This window comes from Carcharhinus amblyrhynchos, chromosome 14, assembly GCF_965287045.1.
Source record: "Carcharhinus amblyrhynchos chromosome 14, sCarAmb.v2.hapA, whole genome shotgun sequence".
In the NCBI taxonomy this organism is placed as follows: Eukaryota; Metazoa; Chordata; class Chondrichthyes; order Carcharhiniformes; family Carcharhinidae; genus Carcharhinus; species Carcharhinus amblyrhynchos.
In genome coordinates, this window is record NC_137337.1 from 9,540,368 (window position 1) to 9,563,093 (window position 22,726).

The window sequence follows — 22,726 nt, forward strand, 5'->3', positions numbered from 1 at the left end:
CAGACAGAACAAAACAAAGAACAGTATAGCATAGGAAAAGGCCCTTCGGTCCACCAAGCCTGTGCCGATCACGTTATCGTATCTCGATAAACCGCCTGTTCATGTGCCTATCCTAAATGTGGCTAACGTATCTGCTTCAACCATCTCACTTGGTAGTGCATTCCAGGCCCCCACCACTCTCTGTGTAAAAAACCTCCCCTGTAGACCTCCAATGAACCTTTCCCCCCTTATCTTGAACTTATGGCCCTTTGTAATTGTCATTTCTGTCCTGGGAAAAAGCTTCCAACTGTTCACCTTATCTATGCCCCTCAGAATTTTATAAACTTCCACCGTGTCGCCTCCTCAGCCTCGGTCTTTCCAGGGAGAACAATCCCAGTTTATTCAGTCTCTCCTCATAGCTAATACCCTCCATACCAGGTAACATCCTGGTAAAGCTTTTCTGTACTCCTTTTCTGTAGGTCTGGCATCATCCTCGGAAATCATTTCTTGCATTTTCTCTATCTATTCTGAAATGTGGGGACCAGGACACTGCACACTCCTAAGTGTGCTCTAACCAAGGTTCTGTACAAGTTTAACCATTTATTTTGAATGGGGTCACCTGAAGGAGCATTGAGAATAACAGCAATCTGCAGGTATATCATACAAGGAACATACTAATCGATGCAAAAAAGACATCTCAGCACTGGGATTTATTTCCCCGCATGGAACGTAAAGGAAAATTTGTTGCCCTCAACTGTTGAAAATCTTCAGTCCTGGTTGTAGCTGGGGATATTGTTATGATCCGGTTATGGACCATTAACATTTAAAGCAAAATCCCAAACCTTGTAGCACCCAATCGAACTACACTGCGAGATTTCATTTTCTTAAAAAAACACACCCTTCATTGTATGTTGAACAAATTAAGCAAAGCAAATACAATCAAGTTAACACAATAGATTATACCCACATATGCTTGCTTCTTACCTGCCCCAAGAATTTTCTCATTGTTTACAATATTGTATATATTGTGGCATTTAAAAGAGATTTGCTTCTATAGGGAACAACTATAGATATGTCACAGTTCACTGGGAACTATCTTTAATTCTCCTCAGCTGCAGCTATATTCAGAGGTAACATTTTCATGTACTATTACCTCCTGGCTTCAGATGCCTTGTGTTCTTGTTTTGATTGCCTTCGATATTTCCAAGCTAAATGCTGTCTGCTTTCTTTGCCGCAAGGTTCTATGAGGACCACTGTAGAGTCTTCATTACATTTCAAACTGAGAAACCTTCCAGTTTCTGTTCCCACACAAAATTCAAACTGAGGTTAAAGGGGGTATTTTCCCGTTTCCCCCTCCCCGCACCAAGGGAATCGTAGCAGGCGGGGGGCAGACCATGAAAAGGTCTGTTGGCCTCGGGTGGGATTTTCCGGTTTTGGGGCAAGCGCGGCTGGAAAATCCTGCCCTAAGCCTCATCCACATTCCACACAGTGAATTATAAAGTTTTTTTTACTCTTCAGGTCTATCTAAGTATCATTTACTTTGGCCATCTTCTCTTGGTGAATTACAAACTGCACGTACCAGTTCCAGGTAAACTGCAACCCTCACTGAGCCTGGGTGCCTCTTGCCTCCTTATGTACACTTCAACCAGTTTCAGTCTGCCCAGAGGTTTTGGTTTCCAAATCTCAGGTTCAGTTTCTGTTTGATTACAAACAGGGAGTGGGGGGAGGCAGGGAGTCAGTTTCCTTTCTAAGTTTCCCTTGCGCGTTTCCATTTTCAGTTTCCGTTTTTAGCTCGGCCATGCGTCAAGTTTCTCCACTTGCAATTTGTTAGATTTATCGCTTCTGTTCTGGCCTTTGAAGCACAATAACCTCGCAGCTTGTTCATCTTGCAATTACCCATTTTTCTACAGTTAAAACATTAACAGCTTAAAAATTGAAGCTATGTTCGAAAACTAAAACTGAAAGGTATATTTTAAAACATGCGGACGTGATATTTGTAACAATACGGGTTAGGTGTCGGGGGGTGAGGGTGGAAATGGAATTAGTTTAAAGTTGTTAGCACATACTGGAGTGAAATCAGTGCCATTTTAATATCTGAACTTTGCTTCCATCTGTGAATGGAGTCTCCCAGTTAGCGTTGCTGCCTCACAGCGCCAGGCGTCCGGGTTTGATTCCCGGCTTGGGTCACTGTCTGTGCAGAGTCTGCACATTCTCCCCGTGTCTGCGTGGATTTCCTCTGTGTGCTCCGGTTTACCCCCACAATCCAAAAGACGTGCTAGTTTGGGCGCTAAATTCTCCCTCACTGTGTGCGAACAGGTGCCGGAGTGTGGCGGCTGAAGGATTTTAACAGTAACTTCATTGCAGTGTGAATGTAAGCCTACTTGTGACACTAATAAATAAAATAATAAACAAAACAGGGTGGGAATTTGAGGCATACGTGATGATATATGGTTAGCGGTGGGGTCCATCACAGTTAGGAGAGGAGAAAGTGGTGGTGAGAGGGATGGTCCTAGGTTTCCTCAGGCCAGCAGCACACTGGAAACCTTTATAAACAAATCGGAAAAATTGACTGTCCGAAGTCCGCACCGTCTTAGTTTCCCTGAATCCATATAGATTGAAGAAATGGGCAACTCCCATTTAAATCCTCTCCGAGAGTCTAAAGGATTATCAGACTGTAATAAGTCCTCGAAGGCAGAAGTCCCTTCACCAAAATCTCTTTACTCACAAGCCTGACAACAGCATACAGAGTGCTTTCAGTCAGCAGTCTGCACTAGGAGTCCCAGAGGAACTGACAGGTTAAGAACAAGAGAACAAAGAGAATTACTGCACAGGGAACAGGCTCTTCAGCCTCCAAGCCTGCACTGACCATGCTGCCCAACTCAACTAAAACCCCCTATCCCTCCGGGGACCATATTCCTCTATTCCCGCCCTATTCACGTACTTGTCAAGATGCCCCTTAAAAGTGACTACTGTATCTGCTTCCACCACCTCCCCCGGCAACGAGTTCCAGGCACCCACTACTCTCTGTGTAAAATATCTGCCTCATACATCTCCTTTAAACCTTGCCCCTCGCACCTGAAATCTATGCCCTCTAGTAATTGACTCTTCCACCCTGGGAAAAAGCAAGAGGCTCCTTGAATGGCCCATCAATTTGGCCCCTAATCAGGGTGTTCATATTCTAACCCCAATGATTAGTTGTTTCACAGACAGCGGCACTTATGGAGAGGAGGAATATTCCCCTTCTGCCCGGCACGGGGATCGTAGTGGGCAAGGAATGGACTGTGGAAAGGTCCGTTGACCTTTCGGGTGGGATCTTCTGGTTTTTGGGGCGAATCCCGCCCATGGTGTCCAAAACCCTCTTCTAAAAGCGGGCATGGGTCAAAGGGAAGAATGTTACCTCAATTCTGAGTCCCCCTTACAAGCTCTTTTCTCATCAGGCTCTGCTGGGTCCAGGAGAGAGGAGGGCCTTTCAACATCACACTCAGTAATTTAAAGATCGGGGGGGATCGTTTCAGTATCGAGTGGCTGGCTTCAGCAACGGAGGAGGTTTGGGGGATGGAGGTGGGGTAAGGTGGTTAAACTACAGAGAAAATCAGGCAGTGCAGCTGGCGAGCGTCCAATACAGTTCTCATTAACGACCTCAGCTAACTGAATCCGCTGATCTGAAATATGGAGAAATAAATTGCGGACGCATCCTCAGAACTTTACACCAGCTTTCACCCCATAACGGCACGGCGGAGGTAGCGAGGCGTTGGGTTTTTCCTTTCTTGCTTCAGCTGGTTTTTTCATACTAACAATTGCCCTAAAATAGCTGAGACCATCAGTCAGCCGCAGTATCAAGAGACTGCCCGCGTCACCAGCTTGTTAATGATGGCTTAATGTGATGGAAAAAACATTTTGCCCTTTCGACTTCAAAGTCAGTCAAGTACGTGGACTCAAATGGCAAAACAAACAAGGCATCAGGGTAGATTTCTCCGCTTTTAAGGGGCTGGGTCCTAGTTTTCTCGTATTTTATTTTCCCTAAGCCTGTTTGAAGAGGTCTTTTTTTTTTACTGGAAACGTGTGCCATCGTTTTCCTCCCGTTTTTCCAGGTTTTGTAATGCACAGCACAGAGCGTCTGCCCACTGATCTTTCGTACTCAGCCCTAGTTCAGCAGGAAGCACGGGGGCAGTGGGTTCAACTCCCACTCCAGGAGAACAGAGTCATTGGCCGAAGTGCGTTACTGAGGGAGTGCTGCACTATCAGTGAAGTTCCCTCTTGGTTGAAGCATCGGACACAGCGCTTTTATCAAGACCCAGTGTTCAACTTTTACAGATGCGCCATAGAAAGCATTCTTTCTGGTTGTATCACAGCTTGGTATGGGCTCCTGCTCTGCCCAAGACTGCAAGGAACTTACAAAAGGTCGTGAATGTTGCCCAATCCATCACACAAACCAGCCTCCCATCCATTGACTCTGTGTACACTTCCCACTGACTCGGCAAAGCAGCCAGCATAATTAAGGACCCCACGCACTGCGGACATTCTTTCTTCCACCTTCTTCCTTCGAGAAAAAGATATAAAAGTCTGAGGTCACGTTCCAACCAACTCAAGAACAGCTTCTTCCCTGTCACCGTCAGACTTTTGAGTGGACCTACCTTGCATTAAGCTGATCTTTCTCTACACCCTAGCTATGACTGTAACACTACATTCTGCACTCCCTCGTTTCCTTCTCTATGAATAGTATGCTTTGTCTGTATAACACGCAAACAATACTTTACACTGTATGTTAATACATGTGACAATAATAAACCAAATTAAAATCAAATCAAAGGGCTTGCAGTCTAACCAGTTTTTCTTCATGTGCCAATCCTGCTTTTCAGCCTTCGCTCCAATTTAAAATGCCTCCAATTTAAAATTCTCATCCTTAATGATTGTTTCCCATTCAATCTGTTGCCTCCTCCCTCCTACCACTCCTTTCAAATCATCCAATCCTCCTGATTCTGCTATCCTGTACATCCTCATAGAATCCCTACAGTGAAGGGCCATCGAGCCTGCACTGACAACAATCCCACCTAGACCCTATTCCTTTGCTAGTTTTCAGGACACTAAGGATCAATTTTGCACGGCCAATCCATGTAGCCTGCGCATCCTTGGAGAAAACAGCAAAATAGTGCTGGAATCTGAATCAATGCACCTAACCAGCAGTTACTGTGGGAGGAAACTCATTCAGACAGGGGGAGAATGTGCAAACTCCACTCAGGTAGTCACCCGAGGCTGGAATTGAACCCGGGTCCCTGACGCTGTGAGGCAGCAATGCTAACCACTGTGCAACCATGCTGCCCTTCCATCATCTCCATCTGAGGCTCTCCTCAATTCAGATGTCTGGGCCCCAGATTCTGGAATGGAAACATAGAAAATAAGAGCAAGAGTAGGCCATTCAGCCCTTTGAGCCTGCTCTGCTATTCATTATGATCATGGCTGATGGATCCAACTCAGTAGTCTGCTGCTGCCTTTCTCCCATATCCTTTGACCCCTTTCGCCTCAAGTATTATGTCTAATTGCTTCTTGAAAGCGTACAATGTATTGGCCTCAACTAGTTCCTGTGGTAGGGAATTCCACAGGCTGACCTCTCTCTGGGTGGAGAAATTTCTCCTCATCTCTATCTGAAACAGTCCATCCTGTATCCTCAGAATGTTCTCATTACCCCTCTCCATCTCCCTAATTCTCTCTGTTAAGACCCACCTTAAAAAGCAAGCTTTTTTAAAAATTAATTTGTGGGACATGGGATTGCTGGCAGGGTCAATATTTATTGCCCATCCCTGGTTGTGCTCAAACTGAGTGGCTTGCTCAGCCATTCCAGATGGCAGTTGAGAGTCAACCACATTGCTGTGACTCTGGAGTCAACATGTAGGCCAGGCCAGGTAATTTCCTTGCCTAAAGGACATTAGTGAACCAGATGTGTTTTTCCAACAATCAACAATGGTTTCACGGTCATCAGTAGATTCTTAATTCCTGATAATTTTTGTTGAATTCAAATTCCACCAGCTGCCTTGGTGGGATTCGAACCCGGGTCCCCAGAATATTAGTTGAGTTCCTGGAATAATAGCCTAGCGATAATACCACTAGGCCAGCCTTCCTCCTTTTATCGCCCTCCTTTGGCATCCCTGATCATTCTGGATGTCTCTGTGAAGAGCATAGGGATTTTTTTCTCTATGTGTTCAATGTGCTGTATCAATACATTAGCTGGCATCCAAAAATCCCATTCCTGGAATTCTGACAGGTCAGGAAAAGAGTTAAGCTGGGTGGATTTGGGGTCAGTCTGCTGATAGCCCCTTGCTGAAAGACCTTCCAGGACCCTAAGATACTCCAGTGTTTTCCTCAGAGCAGTACTGACTCCTAACCAATAAGAAAATCAACATCCATTAATGTACAATTTCAAGCATTTGATAGTGAATACCCTCCTCTTACATCTGTGATCAGCCAGGCCAGTTATATCGGCAGCCAGGAATTTGCTTTCCCAAGCTGTTTAAATCAGCTTGTTTCTTGATGTTCTTCAGTTGATGGGTCGATGGTTGTGCCAAGCGGAACTCCCTGGCTTGCTGCGTGTGCCAGCTATCTGACAGCTTGTTTTCCCCCATTCGGGAATGGCAGTAGTGGTAATGGTACTGACTAGTGATCCAGAGGCACAGACTAACGCTCTGGAGACGTGAGTTCAAATCCCCCCACAGCAGCTAAGGGAATTTAAGTTCAATGAATAGAGGTGGATTTTAAAAAAGCTCATCTCAGTAATGACGACCATGAAACAATCAAAGAATCCCGACAGTGCAGAAGGAGGCCATTTGGCCCATTGAGTCTGCACCGGCAACTATTCCTCCCAGGTGTTAGCTATCCTCGTAACCCCATGTATTTACTCTGCTAATCCTCCTGACACTCGGGGGCAATTTAGCATAGCCAATCCATCTAACCTGCAATCTAGACTCCTATTTATTGACTGCAGCTCAGCCTTCAACACTATTCCCACAAAACTCATCTCCAAACTCTGTGGCCTGGGCCTCGGCACCTCCCTCTGCGTCTGAATCCTGAACTTCCTAACCCACAGACCACAATCAGTAAGGATAGGCAACAACACCTCCTCCACGATCATCCTCAACACCGGTGCCCCACAAGGCTGCGTTCTCAGCCCCCTACTATACTCCTTATATACCTATGACTGTGTGACCAAATTCCCCTCCAATTCGATTTTCAAGTCTGCTGATGACGGAACTCAAACAATGACGAGGCAGAGTACAGGAATGAGATAGAGAACTTGGTGAACTTGTGCAGCGACAATAATCCCATCCTCAATGTCAACAAAACGAAGGAGATTGTCATCGATTTCAGGAAGAGTAAAGGAGAACATGTCCCTGTCTACATCAATGGGGATGAAGTAGAAAGGGGCGAGAGCTTCAAGTTTTTAAGTGTCCAGATCACCAACAACCTGTCCTGGTCCCTCCCATGCCGACACTATAGTTAAGAAAGCCCAACAATGCCTCTATTTTCTCAGAAGACTAAGGGAATTTGGCATGTCAGCTACAACACTCACCAACTTTTACAGATGCACCATAGAAAGCATTCTTTCTGGTTGTATCACAGCTTGGTACGGCTCCTACTCAGCCCAAAAACGCAAGGAAATACAAAAGATCATGAATGTAGCCCAATCCATCGCACAAACAGCCTCCCATCTGTTGAATCTGTCTACATTTCCTGCTGCCTCGGAAAAGCAGCCAGCATAATTAAGGACCCCCACGCACCCTGGACATTCTCTCTTCTGCCCTCTTTCATCGGGAAAAAGATACAAAAGTCTGAGGTCACGTGTCAACCAACTGAAGAACAGCTTCTTCCCTGCTGCTATCAGACTTTTGAATGGACCTACCTCGCACTAAGTTGATCTTTCTCTACACCCTAGCTATGATTGTAACTCTACATTCTGTACGCTCTCCTTTCCTTCTCTATGAATGGTATGCCTTACCTGTATAGCACACAAGAAACAATATTTTTCACTGTATACTAATACATGTGGCAATAATAAATCAAATCAAATCGAACCACAGTAATTCGTTGAAATTAGCCAAAACATTGTGTGATTTCAAGAAGAAATTAGATCTAGCTCTTGGGGCTAAAGGGATCCAGGGATATGGGGGATCAGCATGACGAATTTGATGATCAGCCATGATTAAAATGAATGCAAGAGCAGGCTTGAATGGTTGAATAGCCTACTCCTGCTTCTATTTGCTATGTTTCTACCTCCCTCCCCTCCTGCAGTCCCGCCCTTCCACCAATCTCCTGACTGCTTGATTTAAAGTAGTGGCTTCCCACGGTGGCTGGGGTGAGTGGTGGGGCGGCGGGGGGGCGGGGGGGGGGGTGTGCCTTGCATTCCACCAGAGTGCTGCCTCTGACAACTGGCCTTTTGTGCAGGCACCGCGGTGTCAGCGGAACATGTGACTCACGTGCCAAGGAAGGGGTATCGGGAAAGCTTCTATAAAAGGTGCCAAAGCCCTTGCGAGAGGAAGGACCTTGAGTCTCAAGTCATCGTTCATGGAGAGGGTGGCAGGTGGTGATATCCATAGAGCGAGGGGCTTCGGCAGGCAACGCGCAGCAAACAAGAGACTGGAGGAGGGAGGGGAAGCAAGCGTGAGGCTGGGTGAAGACATTTAACAGTGCGTGTGCGAGGGAGAAAATATTTCAGAACTCATTGAAACCTTTGAAGTCAAATACTGAGAGATTGGAGTTGAAAGGGCAAAGTTAGCAGAGTTACAGCGTGAATCAAACAGAAATAATTTGGAGAAATAGCTTCAAGTGTCTGAAAGAGAGAAACACGAGCAGAGATTAAAATTACTTTCTGTTATTTAATCAAATGGTTACAAGAACATTTTGTTGAAACAACTTACAGGAAGAATTCATGGTAGAATTCGTAATTAGGAATATCAAACAGATCTAGCAACTCAAGTCTGAGCATCCATGAGGTGCTGTGGGCCACCAGCAGTAGCAGAATTTTGATTTTGATTTATTATTGTCACATACATTAACATACAGTCAAAAGTATTGTTTCTTGCGCTCTATACAGACAAAATTATATAAACAGAATTGTACTCAACCACAATCTGTAACCTCGTGGCCCAATGTACCATTCACATTCCTATTGCCATCAAGCCAGATTCAGTGAGCAATGCAAGAGAGAAACGGTTTCCTCCCACAGTCCAAAGATGTGCATGTTAGGTGGATTGGCCATAGTAAATTGCCTATTAGAGTCCCAAGGTTTGTTGGTAGGCGGATTAGCGGAGTAAATACATATGGTGGCAAAGTGGTTAGCAATACAGACTCACAGCATCAGGGACCTGGGTTCAATTCTGACCTTGGGTCACTCTCTGTGTGGAGTTTGCACATTCTCCCCATGTCTGCGTGGGTTTTCTCCGGGTGCTCCAGTTTCCTCCCATAGTCCAAGAAAGTGTGGGTTAGGTTGATTGGCCATGCTAAATTGTCCCTTAGCGTCGGGGGATTACCAGGGGAAATAGGGCCTGGGTGGGATTGCGGTCGGCGCAGGCACGAATGACCTTCTTCTGCATTGTAGGGATTCTATGATTCTCTGGTTGCAGGGATAGGGTGTGGGTAAGGTGTTCTGTCGGAGAATCGGTGCACAGCCAATGGGCCAAATGGCCTTCTTCTGCACTGCAGGGATTCTATGATTCAGTATGTCTGCCATTCAGTCGTGGGCTGCCAGCCCATGTCAAACTCTCTAAAAATGTTGATTTATTGAAAGAACGGCTCTTTGCACTAAAGCCTCTGAAGGAGATTGCGTTCCCTCAGCTTGAGGACATAATTTACCTTGGGCAGCACTTGCGATCCACTTACCAATCACAGTTAAATGTCAGAGAGCCAGAGATTCAGATATTCCTATTCCTTTTTAATCGGAAATTCACAGTGGCAAACGCAAAGGGGTTTGCTGTTAATGACATCCAGGTCCTCGAGTTGACGATCTCAGGGGATAGATTGCAATGGGAAGATGACAAAGTGCGGGGCTATCCAAAATCCTCATTTAAATCAGAGTGGGCTGCAGCTGGAGAGTTTAGAAAACCGAGCGAATCACAAACTCTCATTTTAACACTGGCTGCTTTGATTCTTTTGTGACTGAGAGAAGGTTGGAAAAACCAAGTTGAGAAGCCGGGCTCGTGTGTGCTCCAGCGGCTTGTGATGGACTCTGACGGGGGCGAGCACCGTCGGCTGAACGGCACCTCCAAGTTCAGAGCTTTCCGTTCTCACCGTGAGCACTGCAAAGAGAAAAATGGAGATCCTCGGGGTTGGCTGATGGGCCAGTGGCAGAGTTGTCCAAGGTACCACCTGTTGGATGAGGCCCTATCCAGCCTCCTGCGTAAAAACGTAAAGTGTCCAACAACAGTGTTTGGAGAAGAGGAGATGCTTTGGTCATTATTTATTCCTCAGCCAACACCACTAAAGCTTGGTCATTAGCTGCAATGCTTGTCTGATCTCTGCCGTGTCCAAACTGGCTGCTGTGGTCCCCAAATCACAACGGCAGCAGCAATTCAAAGATACTTCATTGGTTGTTAAATGCTCTTGGACATTCCAAGGTGCTATATAAATGAAAGACCTTCCATCCCTCTACAAAAGCTAGAGAGTGACGATGTATGGTGATTCTCCCTTTAAGGGAAACACAGCAGAGTAAGGGTCACCTGGACTTGGGTGACCAATCAAGTGGGGGATTACCAAAGTGGGGGAGGAGTTTCTCCCAGGCAGAGGCATTCTGGAATTAGCTGCAAACAGGTTGTTGCTCTGCATGACTTGTTAATAAATCCCTTGTTATTTGCAAAGAAGTCTTTGAATGTGCAGTATTGCACTATGCACGTCACAAGACAATTAGCTGCCAGTGAATTTATTCAACAGATCTTGCACTGTCATGCTTGGAAACTGGCCCTAGACATGAGTCATTCATTCCTTTGGATATAAATTGTTCTTCTCTTTATTAACTCTGTTATGAAACACACCACAAACCACTGAACCTAACACCAGGGAACCCACCACACCAGAAACTAGCGATGCGATAAAGTGCAAAGGGGGTGGTCCATACCACAGCTTACAAAGATATTTACTGATTTATTCTCTTACCATTATCAGAGTTATTAATATTCCACATTCACAATTCATTTAAATGAGCACCAGTCATCAAAGTCACACACCTACCCAGTCTGAGAGCAATGGATTGTAACCAGGCAAGGGTGTTAAGGAAATGGAGTGGAGGTGGGTGCAGGGAATTAAGATACAGATCAGGCATGACCTAACTGAATGGTGGAAGAAGCAAGTCATAGATTCACAGGATCCCTACAGTGGAGGAGACCATTCAGCCCATCGTCTCTGCACTGACAACAATCCCACCCAGGCCCTATCTCCATAACCCCATGGATTTACCCTATTAATCCCCCTGACACTAAGGGCCAATTTAGCCTGGCCAATCTAACTAACCTGCACATCTTTGGTCTTTGAGAGGAAACCTGAGCACCCGGAGGAAACCCACGCAAACACGGAGAGAATGTGCAGACTCCACACAGGCAGTGACCCAAACCAGGAATCGAACCTGGGTCCCTGGTGCTGTGAGGCAGCAGTGCTATCCACTGTGCCACTAGGCCGGCCCGAGGGAGTTGAAGGAAGATATGAAGGGGAGTAGCCCCAAGTCAATTACAACTCTCTTGAAAAGAGTTAGTTACAGCAGCTGTGTGAATTTTGTCACTTTCTATAGCAGTGAGTCATGTCTCTCCACTGCACCTGCCAGGATCAACATCACCTTGGAATGGACTGATGATGGCTAAAGCGACTGACCGAGAAGTAATAGCGGGCATAACTGCATAGACTGCAAACCCCGAAAGCTAGTGGGTTTATTATCAAATAAATTTGTTGGACTTTAACCTGGTGTTGTGAGACTTCTTACAATATCATTAGACTCAGGAGACATCCTTGTGACTGGGCAGAAGTTACATACATATGGTGATTTTGCAGTTCGAAATAACAGTGAGCCATTCCTAACCGGTGGTCCGCAGGGGACGATGTTCACCACAAACCTGGCAGATGTTGGTGACGTTGAAATATGACTGGCCGAGAATTGCCAAACCAACTCAAAACCCGTATTTTCGAAATAAAAACAAAGTGTAAAAGAAATGTTTGTTGTACCATGTCTGTTCCGGGGACAGCTGATGAAGTACATTCGACCACCGCAAGGATGTTTATCATGCCTATCAGGCTGCAGGAGCCAGGACCTCCAACCCTCACGCTCGGTCAAACAAGTAAGTCAATGGTCATAAAAGCAGTCCCTGGCGTGAAGAAGTGGATGGACGTGGGTGTCCCATCTTGTTCATGGAGATCAGTACATCGGCTGAAGAGGACAAGGGGGAAGCTTGCAGGATCCGAGGGACTTTACTTCTGAGACCAACGTCTACCAAGCCCCGGAGGGTCGGGCAAGGTCAGATGCCGAGCAGTATTATTCCCGGGTTATGTGAGTAGGGTACCGTGCATGGCTGTAAATATTGTCGGATTTGATGTGCTATCTCTTGCACTGTTGTATTTTTGTTGTTGAAACATCATGGGTCATGTGATGGTTTCATGGGTAAAGGAGTCCGGATACTCAAGCCAAAACTAATCGTATCTGGCTCTGATTTCAGTGGCGTGACATTCTGTCCAGCTGCAAACTGTAGTAGAGGCCGTATCAAATCTCAAGGTCAATGCCCTCTTTCTGCCATAGGCCCCCTGGCTGTGGACTAGCCAGTGGATGTCATTCAAATTCCATTCTGTAATGCGTGGCATTTCGTTGACAAATGGCGTAAAGACTCGGACAATGCACTCGAGGGAGTGTTTCAAAAAGGTGTGCATGTAGGCTAAGGGTGGCACAATGGTTAGCACTGCTGCTGTAGACCCGGGTTTGATTCCCGGCTTGGGTCGCTGTCTGTGCGGAGTCTGTACGTTCTCCCCGTGCCTGTGTGTGTTTCCTCTGTGGGTGCTGGTTTCTTCCCATAGTTTGAAAGAGTTAGGTGCACTGGCCATGCTAAATTCTCCCTCAGTGTACCCAAACAGGCCCTGGAGTGCGGCAACAAGCGGATTTTTACAATAACTTCATTGCAATGTTAATGTAAGCCTACTTGTAACTAATAAACAAACTTTACTTTTCAATTCTATCCCATTGTCCTGCCCAATTTCAATCGACAGCCTCCTGTTTAACGTGCTTACAGTTAGATTTACTCCATGTTCCCAGGGACAGGTTTTAACACAGGTACTTGAGTTGAAATTAGGTGAGAAGGCGACAAAGTTTGCCTTTTCTTTTACATTGACTGGCTACTTTTTTACTCACCATCTACACTGTCTTAAAACCCCACAAAGGGAAATCATTCTTCACAATCCCATCCCCCTTACAGAAGGAAAACAGGAAGCCATTGTTCAATATAATGTAAAATGAGAATGTTACCTGAAATGACACTGAAATCTATTTTCAAAGGTATTCATATTGTTTGAATTGAATTACACAGCTATATCCATACCTCTGCAGCCAACAAGGAAGATGGTAACCTCACGGTGTTATTGCTAGACTATTAATCCAGAAACTCAGCTAATGTTCTGAGGGCCTGGGTTCAAATCCCGCCAGAGAATATGGTGGAATTTGAATTCAATAAAAAAAATCTAGAATTAAGAATTTACAGATGACCATGAATCCATTGTCAATTGTCAGAAAAACCCATCTGGTTCACTAATGTCCCTTTAGGGAAAGAAATCTGCAGTCCTTACCTGGTCTGGCCTACAGGGCAACTAGGGATGGACAATAAATGCTGGCCAGCCAGAGAGGCCCATGTCCCTGAATAAAAAAAACTGATGGGTGTCCATCAGTGGGGTGGAAAGATAATCAGTTCTCGTGGCAGTGGTGATATCTCCATGACAGCCATTGTAAGAAGTAGTGTACAGGACCATGGTTTCACATGCTAACTATAGATTTGTAGTGAAGCTCCAGTTGCTAGTGGACAAGGCTTTCTGTTGTGTATGTGTACATGCGTGTGTGTGTGTGTGTGAGATGCCTCACAATCATCACAAATGAATGTCAAAACATAGCCTCCAACTCCAGGAAGCTTTCACATCTTATTTTTTGAACTCTATCATTGAGTTACTGCTAAAAGTGAACACAACCAGGTGAAAAGAAAGAAAGAATTGCACATATACAGCACCTTACACAGCCTCCAAACATCCCAAAGTGCTGCAGCCAACAAAGTACTGAAAGTGTTGCGACAATCATTTTGCACACAGCAAGATCCCTGAAACATTTTAATAATGACCAGAGAACCTATTTCAGTGATGGTGGTTGAAGGGTAAATATTTGTCAGCACAACCAAGAGGACTTCTCCATTCTTCTTTGAATTAATACCATGGGACCTCTTATGTATACTCAAGCTGTCTATCTCAAGGTGATACCTCGGGCAGTGCAGCATTCCCTCAGTGCTACACTGGGGTGCCAGCTTAGACTTTGTTCTCAAGTCACTAGAGTGGTCGCCATGAGTTCTGGCTCAGAGACAATGGTGTTCAAGATTGGGTCAACCCCCCACCCCTCCCCGCTCCAACCACCACCACAAACCAGTCAAACAACTCTGCTGTGAGCTGTTATCAGGGCCTTATAAAAAAACTAATTTGAAGCCTGGGAGATTTCCAAAAGTTCCTCACCTCAGTCTGGGAGACGGGCCTTTGTTTAATTCCCCTGGTTATGGAAGCCCAGGATCTGGCTGTTAACATGCAGGCAAAGAGTGGATACAAATCCCCTGCTCCAAGCCGCCTGCTGTACATCTCAATGCCTTTCATGTCGGTTCTGATCAGGGAGTGCCACAGGTGGCAATAGTCGAGGCGGAACCCCTCTGTTAAGTTCTGGACAAAACCAAGGATAAAACGGTGATCAGGAGAAAGAGGCCAGCATTAGAACTCAGTATCACATTAACCACAGAACTATCCACCTTATCAATAGATAACTCTGCTTAATCACACAATAGGTTTTAGAATATTTACATCGAATTTACAGCAAAGAAACAGACCATGCAACCTAACTGGTCTATACTGATGCTTGCACTCCACATCAGTTTCTTCCCAAGTCTTCTTTGTCTATCTCCATCTGTATATCCATCTATTCCTTTCTCCTCTGGTGCTCATCTAACTCCCTCATAAAGACATCCTTTTGAATGTCATCCTCCTCAACCAGAAGGGAGGCAATGGCCTAGTGGTATTATTGCTAGACTCTTACCCCAGAAACTCAGCTAATGTTCCAGGGACCCGGGTTCAAATCCCGCCAAGGCAAATGGTGAAATTTGAATTCAGTAAAAAATATCTGGAATTAAAAATCAACCGATGACCATGAAACTATTGTCGGGAAAACCCATCTGGTTCATTAATGTCCCTTTAGGGAAGGAAATCTGCTATCCTCACCCAGTCTGGCCTATACGTGACTCCAGATGTACGGTTGAGTCTCAACTGCCCTCTGAAATGGCCTAGCAAGCCACTCAGTTCAAGGGTGATTGGAAATGAGTCCATCAGCAATGTCCATGTCCCACGAATGAATTAAAAAATACTCCATGTGGCAGCAAGTTCTGCATTTTAACCATTCTCGGGGTTAAAAACATTTCTGCTGAATTACTTATTGGTGACTCTCTTATATTGATGGCAAGAAACAACTAATGTGGACGCTGGAAATCGGAAATTGAGTTCTGATGAAGAGTCACGTTAGACTCGAAATGTTAACTCTGTTCCTCTCTCTACAGGTGCCGATGGACCTACTGATTTTCTCTATTTTTACGATATTGATGGCGCGGTGTTTTGGATTCTTCTCTATCAGTTCATGCTTAATGTCAAACATATGGACAAATCTGCCTCAGCAGCATTAATCGTACAAAGATATGCACTTTTCCAGCCTGGTGAACATCCCATCACATACAATCGGGATGCAAAAATCAGGTGCACTGCATTAAAAAAAACAACTGCTGTCAACAGGGCTGATGTCAACATGATTTATTTAGTTGTTATTTTTGCAACTAATCCCAAGTTAAAGGTCTAAACATTTGTATTAGTGGATAGTGATGGATGCACTGACCAATAGAGAGCTCAGCAATCATCAGTCAGAAGACACATCCTGAACTGGAATGGGGGTAATGACTTGATTTGATTTATTACTGTCACATGTATTAACATACAGTGAAAAGTATTGTTTCTTGTGCACTATACAGATAAAACATGCCATTCATAAAAAAGGAAACCAGAGAGTGTAGAATGTAGTGTTACAGTCATAGCTAGGGTGTAGGGAAAGATCAACTTAATGCGAGGTAGGTCCATTCAAAAGTCTGACAGCAGCAGGGAAGAAGCTGTTCTTGAGTCGGTTGGTACGTGACCCCAGATTTTTACATCCTTTTCCAGAAGGAAGAAGGTGGAAGAGAGAATGCACAAGGTGTGTGGGGTCCTTAATTATGTTGGCTGCTTTGCCGAGGCAGCGGGAACTGGAGACAGAGTCAATGGATGGGAGCTGGTTTGCGCATGGACTGGGCTACATTCATGACCCTTTATAGTTCTTTGCAGTCTTGGGCAGAGCAGCAGCCATAACAAGCTGTGGTATACCCAGAAGGAATGCTTTCTGTGGTGCATCTGTAAAAGCTGGTGAGAGTTGTAGTGGGCGTGTCAAATTTCCAAACTGCCAAATTTCCAAATTGCCAAAAATAATCAGAGCATGGTCAATCTGTGTAAGGTGGAGGAAACAGCAAGTATTGATTCATCTAAATGCAAATGAAATAAATGTTTGTTTAACAAAATAGCATTTTGGAATACAGTTTGAGTAATTTGAGATGGCGTACAAATGTTCTGAATTTAAGGTTCCCCAAGTTCCACCACCAGACATTTTCCTCACCTCACGGATTGGAATTTGCCATTATCGGAATTTGTCATTGGAAAGCCCACTCCAGGATCAATTCCGCATCAGGAAATTAGGATGAGGAGGAGGGAGTTGCAAGACATCAGTCGCAATCTATAAGTCCCTATCTAGGGATGGCAGGTGAACAGGGAGGTCCGATAGAAAGATCTATAGCTTTATCCAGCCAGCAGCCCAGCTGGGAAAGGTAGGCACTGCCAATATAGGATGGAGAAAATGAGGGAGCCTGTAGAATTGCAAAAATGTTTTAAAAATTAAGTATGGCCACACCTGCCAATTCATCAATGTAGAGAGCGAAAACAGGAAGACTGAAGGGAAGAGAATGTAAGGGAACCTTACTGCTCCCCCCTGCCATTGTTGGGGGGGAATTACTCCGGGCAATGGTAGGGCTTATCCTGGGAGTGTTTGCGAGACGTGACGAGTCAGGAACATTTGACAAGTGTGACAATATTGACAATTGGAAGTGCCTCTTTATAAGCTACTACCTGCAATGACTTCATTCACTGGGGAATCCTTCATTCAGGGGGGATCTAATAGAATCAAGGTAATGAAGGGGATGGATAGGGTACAGGTAGAGAGATTCTTTCCGCTTAGAAAGGAATCCAGAACTAGAGGGCACAGCCTCAAAATAAGGAGGGGGCAGTTTGGAACAGAGTTGAGGAGGAACTTCTTCACTCAAAGGGTGGTGAATCTCTGGAATTCTCTGCCCTTTGAAGTGGTGGAGGCTACCTCGTTGAATATGTTTAAGTCACGGGTAGATAGATTTCTGATAGACAAGGGAATTAAGGGTTATGGGGAGAAAGCGGGTAAGTGGAACTGATCCGCTTCAGATCAGCCATGATCTTATTGAATGGCGGGGCAGGCTCGAAGGGCTAGATGGCCTACTTCTGCTCCTATTTCTTATGTTCTTATGTTCTTATTCACGATTTTGTAATGAAAAAGTGTAGGATTAAAAGCGATGCAAATTGTCAAGGAGGGGGCTCTATCCCCCAACTGGGAAGATCCTGGTGGCGTCACTAATGGACCCAAAGTGCAGATTAAGCGGATTGTCCCAGCATAAGATTTCCTAACTTTGCTTCTGGTGCTGCAGAATTGGAAGAGTTCGCCCCAAGGCTGAGTCTGATACAGACTAATTGATCGAGGTTGACTGCTGTAATTAGGCAGTAATTCTGTTCTCATTGCATCATGTGACTACTGATATGGTTTGTGTTAGAAACTCTGAAGTGTTTTATGGAACCCGCCTGAATCACAAATTTTGCATTTTGAATTTGGCTCGGATAAGCATGAGATGCTTCACTTCAGGTATGATTCAAATGACCCACTAGGGAGCTTTTATCAAACAAAATTTATTTAAGGATGCAGTTAACATGTATAGTAAGAAAATTAGTAAGAACTTTTATCACTTACAAACAAGAAACAAATGATCATGACATTGTGTAGCCAGTAATGAATTTTGTCCCAAGCAAAACAAACCGCTACAGACAAAAGACCTTTTCACAGGTTTAACAGAGAACAGAATAATGCTCTTGTGATACTGTGATCAAGGCCATTAGTTGAATTCTGCTCTTGAGACTCAGAACAGCTTGAAGACAAGGCAGCTTCCCAAAACACCAGAGACACTCAGGTCCAGCCCACAACAACAGCAGATATTCACCCTTCAGGAAAACAAGTTGTGGTTTTCAGCTAACCAACAGAATTTTCAAAACAACAGGGAGAGAGGGAAAACACTTCAATTTAACTTGCTGTCCCTTCTAAAACTAAAAAACTCAAACCTGCAGTCCAAAACTGAAACTGAAAATGAAATCCCTGTCACTTGACCTGCCCAGTTTTTTCTCCTCCCAACAATGACATCACCTAGGGCTGTGAGCATGAATTAAAAAGAACTCTTAAAGGTACACCAACATCACACTATCTAAAGGAAAACCACACGGATCGCGGTCATTTTATGTCCAGCAATTCCTGTTAGTCCTCACAATAAAAATTGCTGATGGCTTATTATACAAAACAATAATCACCGGCCCTCCCACGGGCTCTGTTGATAAATGTTCCATTTAGTAAGGTATTGAATTACTCAGACCAATAACATTTCAAAACCATTTTGAGTTAGCGAGTCTCAACCAGGGTGGGCAGAAGATCCGTACAGTTGGCTTCAGTGAGTTCCAAAGTAGGAAGGGTTCATGAGGCAGGATTCCACTCCTGATGACAATCCATTTAGTCTAATGTGTAAAAATGTGGACGTCAAAGGTGCTTTAGGCCTGACTCAGTGAGCAGCAACATCATCTCCGAGTCAGATGTTTCTACTTCTTTGTTCATAGGATGTTGGTGTCATTAGTTAGGCCAGCATTGTTTTGTTCATCCTCAGGTGGTGGTGAGTCACCTTCATGAACCACTGTAGTGCTGTTAGGGAGGGAGTTCCAGAATTTTAACCCTGCATTAGTGAAGGAATGGCGATATATTTCCAAGTCAGGATAGCATGTAACTTGGAAGGGAATTTGCAGATGGTGGTGTTCCCATGTATGTGCTGCCCTTGTTTTTCTAGATGGTAGCCATGATGCAGAGACGCCGGCATTGGACTTGGGTGGGCACATTACGAAGTCTCACAACACCAGGTTAAAATCCAACAGGTTTATTTGCCAGCACAAGCTTTTGGAGCGCTGCCCCTTCACCTGACTCACCTGATGAAAGGGTGGCGCTCCGAAAGCTTGTGCTACCAAATAAACCTGTTGGACTTTAACCTGGTGTTGTGAGATTTCTTTCTACATGGTAAAGATCAAGGGTTTGGAAGATGCTTCCTGAGGAGTCTTGGTGAATTGCTACAGCGCATCTGCTGCAACTGTGTGTTGGTGATGGAGGGCATGAATGTCAAAGGTGGTATATGGGGTGCTAATGAACTGGGCAGCTTTATCTTGGATGGTGTAGGACTCAATCCAAGCAAGCGGACAGTACTTCATCACACTCCTAATTTGTGCCTTGCAGACAGTAGACAGGTTTTAGGAAGTCAGGAGGTGAGTTACTTGCCACTGGATCCTTAGCCTGTGGCCAGCTCTTATTGCCACAGTGTTATATGGCTAGTCCAGTTCAATTTCTGATCAGTGTTAATCCCCAGGATGTGGTCAGTGGGGGATTCAGAGTTGAAAGTCAAAGGGAGATAGTTGGATTCTCTCTTGTTGGAGATGGTCATTTGCTGGCACTTCCCACTAATCAGGTCCAGCCTGAACATTACCCAGGTCCTTCTGCATATAGGCACAAGCTGTTTCAGTATCTGAGGAGTTGTGTATGGTGCTGAATATGGTGCAACCATCAGCAAACAAAACATTTCTAACCATATTATGGGGGGAAAGTTATTGATGCAGCAATAATGATGTTTGGGCCAAGGACACTACCCTGGGGAACTCCTGTACTGATGTCCTGGGGCAATGATGTTTGACCTCTAACAACCACAACCATCTTCCATTGGTGCCAGGTATGACTCCAATCAGTGGAGAGATTCATCCTCCCCTTTTCCCATTGACTTCTGCTTTGTTACATCTCCTTGATGCTACTCTCAGTCAAATGATGTCTCGATGTCAAGGGCAGTCATTCTCACCTCACCAATAATGCCCATCTAAGTTTAAGTTTATTTATCAGTCACAAGTAGGCTTACATTAATACTGCAATGAAGTTACTGTGGAATTCCCCTAGTCGCCACACTCCAGCGGTGTTCGGGCTATATCTAACCAGCACGTCTTTCAGACTGTAGGAGGAAACCAGAGCACCAGGACGAAACCCACACAGACACGGGAAGAATGTGCAAACTCCACACAGACAGTGACCCAAGCCAGGAATCTCTAGTTGCCCTTGAGGTGGTGGTGGTGAGCCACCTTCTTGAACTTATGCGTACACCCACAGTGCTGTTAGAAAATGTTCCAGGACTTTGACCTAGCAATAGTGAAGGAAAAATGATATTGATCCAAATCAGGGAAAAAAGTGTTCTTCACGGTTCTAGAGATCTCGTGTTTGGAAGATATTGTTGAAGAAGCCTTGGGAAGATGTGGCAGTGCATCTTACAGATGGTATGCAAAGCTGCCTCTGTGTGTCAGTGGTGGACATAATGATTGCTTAAAGTGGTATATGGTGTTTCAATCAGGCAGCACGGTGGCACAGTGGTTAGCATTGCTGCCAGCGCCAGGGACCCGGGTTCAATTCCAGCCTCAGGTCACTGTCTATGTGGAGTTTGCACATTCTCGCCATGTTTACATGGGTTTCCTCTGGGTGCTCCGATTTCCTACCACAGTCCAAAGATGTGCAGGTTAGGTGGATTGGCCAGGCTAAATTGGCCCTTAATGTCAAGGGGTTAGCAGGGTAAATAAGTGGGCTTATTGGGATTAGGCCTGGGTGGGATTGTGGTAAGTGCAGACATGATGGGCCAAATGGCCTCCTTCTGCAATTTAGGATTCTATGATTCTAAGTGAGATGCTTTTTCCTGAATGGTGTCAAGCTTCTCCGGTGTTCCTGAAGGTGCATTCATTCAGGCAAATGGAAAATATTTCACCACATTCTTGATTTAGTCCTCGTAGATGGTGAAAAGGCTTTGGAGATTCAGGCGGTGAAAGAGCAGCCATAGAACATGCAGCCTCTACTCTACTCTTCTGGTTCTTGTACTTACGTGACTGGCCTGGTTATGTTTCTGGCCAATGGTGACTCTCAGGATGTTGGTGGTGGGGAATTCAGCGACAGTAATGCTACTGAAGGTCAAAAGGTGGGTCCAATACCTACACAAGCGACTGGGAGCCAAAATTTAGGCCAACAGTTTGGTGCAGTACTGAAGGAGTGCTGCATTGTTGGAGGTGCTGTCTCCGTAGGTCACCCTGAGGTTAATGGAGGAGATGAAGAAAGTTGAGATTGGAATGCGCTAGCAAGTTCCTAGCTGCAATTCTGAAAAGGTCAGAGTAAAACTGGTGTCAGCTTTATTCTTTGTTATTTATATTTTGGCACTCAACATGTGCCGACTGAAGTGTGACGGACTTAAAACTTTTTATACAGATGTACTGTAATATTATATATTTCAGAAGGATAGTCCTCAGATATACGCATGGGTGCTATAATCTATGCGGCCTGTCTGAAAGTAAATATTTGCTAGATTCTGGCAGCATGCTAGAGCAACCCTGTCCCATGATTGAGACAGCACAACTCACACTGCAAACCAACCAGCGTGATAATATTCATTAAAACACGCGTCCCTGTGACAGCAGCAATCCAGGAATGTTTCATAAAAATCTCATTTACCCTGAAGATAAATCTATTTCAAATGACTAATTCGGTTGATACGGAAACAATGCCAGGGAACAGCTCCTTGGCACTCAGTACGAACCTTGGCTCGGTGAGCAGCACTCGGGCTTCCGAGTCGGAAGATTGTGGGTTCGAGGCCCAGTCCCAAGGCTTGAGCACATAATCTTACCTGACACTTTCGGACAAAAGGCTACAACTAAGAGCCCGCTCTCTGAAGTGGATTTACAAGATCCTGCCGCACTGCTTGGAGAGGAGCAACTGAGTTCTTTGGCGTCTTCGCTAACACTTATCTCCCAACCGATAATACAAATGCCTGTGGGAACTTGCAGGCATCTCACAAAAGGATCCAGGTAGAGAAATTTCTAAGTGTTGGCAGCCTTCCAACTACTGTCAGTACCTGAAGCTGAGTTCCCTCTCCTTGTCTCTAATGAGCAGATCTCTAGTGACTATATTGCTGGCAGAATAGTTTGATATTCATGGCCTTTAATACATTGATAGTCAGTGATCACTATATCCATTTGTAGAGGT

The 22,726-nt window shown here is 45.0% G+C and overlaps 1 protein-coding gene across 4 annotated transcripts in view; it reads right to left on the bottom strand.

Annotated features, from left to right (window-relative positions):
* The window catches only part of adck1 (aarF domain containing kinase 1), a 446,668-nt gene that overhangs the window by 89,824 nt on the left and 334,118 nt on the right, over positions 1-22,726 (bottom strand). For all 4 annotated transcript variants that reach the window (XM_080201943.1, XM_080201939.1, XM_080201941.1 and 1 more), the window contains one exon: positions 14,695-14,892. In XM_080201943.1, coding sequence (XP_080058069.1) covers positions 14,695-14,892 — 198 coding nt within the window. The remainder of the gene's footprint in view (positions 1-14,694; positions 14,893-22,726) is intronic.